This window comes from Malurus melanocephalus, unplaced genomic scaffold (genome assembly GCF_030028575.1).
Source record: "Malurus melanocephalus ecotype Western Australia unplaced genomic scaffold, MMel_1.1 scaffold_201, whole genome shotgun sequence".
Lineage (NCBI taxonomy): Eukaryota > Metazoa > Chordata > Aves > Passeriformes > Maluridae > Malurus > Malurus melanocephalus.
In genome coordinates this window covers 220,054-225,654 of record NW_026623433.1, presented here as the reverse complement: position 1 = coordinate 225,654, position 5,601 = coordinate 220,054, and the positions used below count along the sequence as shown (strand labels likewise).

The window sequence follows — 5,601 nt, the reverse complement described above, 5'->3', positions numbered from 1 at the left end:
AAAAAAAACACCTCAGGAAAGCAAATGAGACATTTGGAATAGTAAAATGGCCCAGGTTTTGGCTGAAAAGAGAGTTTGTGGCTGCCAGGGTAGTGTGAGAGGAGTAAGTGAAAGCCTAATCAGGCTCTTTACCATCCTCCAGATGCCTCCCCAGSTTGTTGGGTGCATTAGCTATAAAACAAGAAGAAACCAGCTCCTCTGGGAGGTGATAAGAGCCAATGAAACAGTAAATCATTAAGCAGACACAGCGTGGGGCACCATAATAAAYGGGGCAAAGAGCATTAATGACCAGCCAACAGGGATCTGGGGGTGCTGCTGAACATGCAGGCTGGGTGATGAGGGAAGGGACAAAGTCCCRCTCAGCAGGGATGCCCTGAGATGGTGGCTGTGGCCATCAATACCAGCCCCCACTGGACCTTCAGCTTGTTCTTTTCCCTGCTGATTGTAGGCATGTCTCACTTCTTTTGGAGCTATGGGGATAAACAAGAGCTGTTTGCCCCAGGGCACAAACATAACTGTGGTTGGTTTTTTCCCCCGTGCTTACCCATTGCATGTTTTCAGAGGAGGAAGAGAAGCAGGACAAATAGTTTTGCTGGTCACATGTCCCAGCTGAGCCATGTGCTCCCTGCTCTCAGGCAGGAATGGAGATCAGCAGCCCCAAAAGAGCCCCCATTATGCCCTGAGCTCAGCCCAGATCAGGTAAAYGCTGGCTGTGTATACCCCATTTGGGTGATATTTTAATTGTGGTTGATCAGTGTATCCTTCAGGTCATCCTGGTTTGACTGCATTAATCTCAGTTGGGAAACTGTCAGGCTCCACTTTGTATCAGCCTTTAACATGTAACTGCAAGAGCTACATCAGTTATAGATTTGACTRTATATTGCAGTGGTCATGTTATAATTATAGCATTAGTATGGCATGGTATGGCTGCAATCCTTATTGCTATTATATTCTGGGATGGGTATTCTGCTTCCAGTTATTACCCTGGTATTTTACCATTTCTCCTTGTACCCAATCTGAATCTCCCCTCTTTCAGTTTAAAGCYATTACCCCCATTTCATGTATATGRTGAGATTCTCTACTYACTTAGAAAATAAGGATTTTTCAGCCCTCTCCACAGCTCAGGAATGCTGCTCCCTTGATCACAGGGAAACAGGTGGATGTTCCTATTCTGCAATTCCCTTTCAAAGCACTGCAGAGATGATTGTATTAACCCACTGGACTGTGCCAGCACTGCTGSTAAACAGCACCTTGCTTTGATTTTCTGTTTAATTACCCAATGCACACACTGTCAAGAAATCTTTCCTTTTAAGTCATGAAATAAGGCAGAACCTTGCAGTGCTAAATGACCTGCAAAGCTGCCAGTCCCCACCATACCCTTTCCATGCACAGCTTTTCCACTCTTGGATTAAATCCCCCCTAAATTCACCTTCATGAATCCACTGAGGTGGCTCAGAGGTGCTTGGTGAAGGCAGGATGGGGACCAGGCTGGTGGCACTGCAGGGACATTGGCCCCATATGTGGTTGTATGTACTGGGGTGATGTTTGCACATGGAGCCAATGTTTGCTCAGCTCGAGCTGTTGGATTCGCTGTTTGGTTAAAGCAGTTCAGATCAGGAAGGYTGGTTGCAGGGATTTAGGAGATTGGCTCTAACCCAGTGATTTCCCTGCTCAGGGACAGACTCCTCTAGGAGATGGTATCTTCACCAGCCACAGACTTCAAGGGATCAAGCAAAGTGTCCCTGGGACAAACCAACCTGAAATCAGATTCTAATAAAGCCAAAGRAACACCTCCCTCTCTCCAAGGCTCACAGCAACAACTCATGTTTAACCCCACACACAATATCTCTTGTGCAACAGCAGAATGAGAACATTTTTGGTTTATATTTCCAGAGAATWGGGTCTGAAGCCCAGAATGCTGCTGGGGAAGGCAGTTTCAGGGTAATGAGGATGTCTGAGATGGAGAGGTCAGATCCAGCTCCAAACCRTGCAACTCCTGCTGTGTATATGGACAGCATCCACTCCACAAGGCAGAAGGTTTCTGACCAGTGTTAAGTGTGGATTGGCACTGAGAAGTCACTAAACAGAGAAAGAAGTCCTGGGCACCAGAAGCCCAGCCTTTGTTGTCAATTAAAACATTCCTAATTGCCCTGCMTGGCACCACCTCACACCAAGGCAGCCTTCAAACATATGGCCAAGCCCACATAAAARAGCTGATCAGTTCTCAACCTAATTAAGCAAACAGAAAACAGGAGCTGGCTGGGTTTAATTGCTGTAATTCTCCCAGGAAATGGGTCCCCCAGCATCCTGCAAACTGCGTGTGTGTGCTCTGGCACGGAGGCTCCAGCAGCTTGGTGCAAATCCTGGCTTAGGGATGCTCAGGAGAGGGAAGGAGTGTGAACAGGTCAGGATGCAGGGAACGACTTGGTTTGTTTGCCCAAACCCACAGTGTTTTGTTTCCAGCAGATTTTGAGGTATTTTTGAAGGTRTATTTTTAATAAAATGCTTTGGTTAGTGAAATAGATGCAGGGCATTTTTCATCTCTTCCATGGCCTGAAATAATTGCAGAGATATTAAAAAAATTTTGGACTTTGCACACCACTTCTGTGGCTGTTTGAGGAGCTAAAGAAACATGCTGGTGTTTACCCCTAGACATTCTGTTTTCTCTGTGTATTATTTCTTCTACCTGATCTGGAAAAGCCCACCCCGCCCTGATCTGCAGCAGATCCTTGTGCTCATACTTGCAGGAGAGCAGGAAAAGCAGGACCAACTGCTGGGAGGAATCCTTGGGATTAAAAGTGCAGGCTGGGATGTGTCAGAGATTTCAGCAGATTTGGGGCCTTTTTGAAACAACTGTGGCTTTTCTTAACATTTCCTAATCTTGGGGCAAAGACCTCAGAAAGGTCCCAGGTGTTCCCAGCATTCATTCCTATTCCCATGTGCTTGGTCAAGCCTTCTCCAGTCTTTCCTGAAAGGGAAATCCTATTTTTTTCCTGTGTTATGCCAAATAACATGTGTGAATTGAATAATGACATTGGGTTTTTTTTTTGCCTTGCAGTCAGTGCGGGTTGACAAGATGGCAAATTTTAAGGGTCACGCACTTCCAGGCAGCTTCTTCCTGCTCTTTGGGCTCTGGTGGTCTGTGAAATACCCACTGCAGTATCTCAGCCAGAAAATAAGYAAGAAATCCCACAGGACTCATTTTTTCCAGCGTGTGGATGCCATTGAAGGGGGAATCAAAATCGTCTTTTCTCTGATAGGTAAGGGTTATACTTCACTTGCTATGCCAGTGAATTCCTAACCTGCAGTGATCACTGCACAGGAGCCCTGACTCCAGAGGATCTGATTTAAATGTGGAATGATCAGAGAATCATTAGGGATGGAAAAGTCCTCTTAGATCATTGAGTGCAACCATTAACCACTGCCAGGTCCACCACTAAACCATGAACCTGAGCATCACATCTAGATGTTTTTGAACTCTTCCAAGTATGGTGATTCCAACACTCCCTGGGCAGCCTGGATGCATCCTTGATGTTCATCTTTTCTTGACCTCTGGTATAGTTTCATGTGGAAAGGCAAATCTCTCCCCCCCTCCCAAAGCTGAGCTGCCGTTAAACACAGGCCTGATTTTTCCATCCAGTCTTTTTTCCCTATGCAATCTCACCAGCTCCTGCTTCACAACCCCCAGCAGCAAGGATAGTCTCAACCACTGCAAAGAAACCCCTGGCAACTCGATGCTCTTTGGTGTCCTGCAGGGATGCTGGCGGAGCAGTTTGTCCCCGATGGTCCCCATTTGTACCTGTACAGCGGGGAGAAGCGTGACTGGGTGAAGCTGATGAACTGGCAGCACACCACCATGTACCTGTTCTATGGCCTCTCTGGGGTGGTGGATGTCCTCACCTACATCTCCCAGCTGGTGCCACGGGGTCTGGACCGCCTCATGTTGGCCGTGGCYGTTTTCGTTGAAGGTTGGTAGAAGGTGGTGCTCAATTCAGGGAGGGATACTGGGGAGTTGGACTGAGTTGGGGAAGGACTAAAAATTGCCCTAAAATTGAGATATTGCTCCAGATGCCTATGGACACATTGTAGGGGATATTTATGGCAGGATGGGCTGGAATGAGATAGGACGGATAAGTTCTGCTTTGGGATTTCTGGGGCTACCACGGTGCAAAGCAGCAGAAGGAAGTTCCTTGTTACAATAAACAGCTGGTGGACTCTGCATTTCTCTGCCATCAATAGGCTGTTTTCCTGCCCCATTCTCTCCTGCCTCCTGAGAGACATTAATTGCACTGCGGGCATCATCAGCCTCATCTGCTTGTGTGGCACGTGGCAATTTGAAATTATTTATTCTTCAGCACATCATAAATATCACTTCGTCCTCAGGCTGCCTTGCAAGTCACCAGCCAGGATTCCAGACCCTCTTGGATCATAGAATCACAGAAAGATTTGGCTTGGAAGGAAGCTTAAATATCATCTAGTTCCAACCCCCTGCCATGGGAAAAGAAGGTCTTGTTTATATAGAAACCTCCTTAATGAAGGCACAGCTCCTGTTACTCTCCCTTTCCTGATCACAGCAGTTTTTGAGGCAGCAGGAGCAGGGGCAGCTCCACATGCAGTTTGGCATGTAAGGAATCTATTATTTACAGCTCCCCAAAAAAAAGGTGAAATTTAGCAAYAAGAAAGAAAGGCACAACAGAAGCTTGGCTACAACAGAAGGTTTATCTGAAGAAGTGATGGCACAGATGGGGGAAGAAAACTCCCCTGTCCTTGGTGCCTGTATTGCTCAGATCCTCCTGTCCCACGGTGCCCCGGGATGCTTCCAGGCTGCTGGGATGCCAGGAGACCTAGGGGATGGTGCTGTGTGGAGGCCCTTCTTTTCATGTTTCATGGTGGCCTGTCTCCATCTGCCATCAGGCAGTGATGGACTCGACTCTGTTGTTGTTAACACTGCTCTAAGCAGGGCTGCTGTTTTGGCAGGTTGTCTCTTCTATTACCACGTCCTTCACCGGCCCATGTTGGATCAGCACATCCACTCCCTGCTGCTCATCAGCATCTTTGCGGGGGCTGGCAGCATCCTGCTGGAGGTTTTCCTGCGTGACAACATTGTCCTGGAAATGTTCCGAGCCAGCGTCACCATCGTCCAGGGAACGTGGTTCTGGCAGGTCAGTTCTGCCCTTCCAGAGCAATGARGCAAAGGGAAAAGAGGAGGAGGAGTTGTACATCACTTATCAATCACACATATCCCAAGGATAATTTTGTCAGGCTCACTTCATAAATAGCTCATAACCYAGAATGAAAATTTACTTATGGCAGGTCATCTCTGATGGCTGCTCCTGCTGCAAGAGCTGTTTGTCTTGGCTTATTRCTTCTCCAGGGGGAAGAGTGAAAGCAAGTGAGCAACGTTTTGCAGTATCTAACGACCAAGTACTGATTGCTTAATGTGTCTAATGCACCCTGCAGCCCTCCCTTTGGTTTAGTGGAAAGACACAAACCCCACCAGCAATAAAACAGCTGAGTTAAAATACAGCCAGCTGCTTGCTTTGGGAGGAGTTGGACAAGCAAAGAAATCAGTTGGAGACAATTGCTCTCAAAACTAAGCTG

At 47.2% G+C, this 5,601-nt stretch overlaps 1 protein-coding gene across 1 annotated transcript in view; it reads left to right on the top strand.

The window, feature by feature from the left end:
* The first annotated feature begins 3,061 nt into the window (after positions 1-3,061).
* Positions 3,062-5,601, top strand: part of LOC130577893 (transmembrane protein 45B-like) — a 4,959-nt gene continuing 2,419 nt past the window's right edge. The window contains exons 1-3 of the mRNA XM_057373541.1: positions 3,062-3,260; positions 3,756-3,968; positions 4,978-5,186. Of these exons, the coding sequence (XP_057229524.1) occupies positions 3,077-3,260; positions 3,756-3,968; positions 4,978-5,186 (606 nt within the window). The 5' untranslated portion in view covers positions 3,062-3,076. The remainder of the gene's footprint in view (positions 3,261-3,755; positions 3,969-4,977; positions 5,187-5,601) is intronic.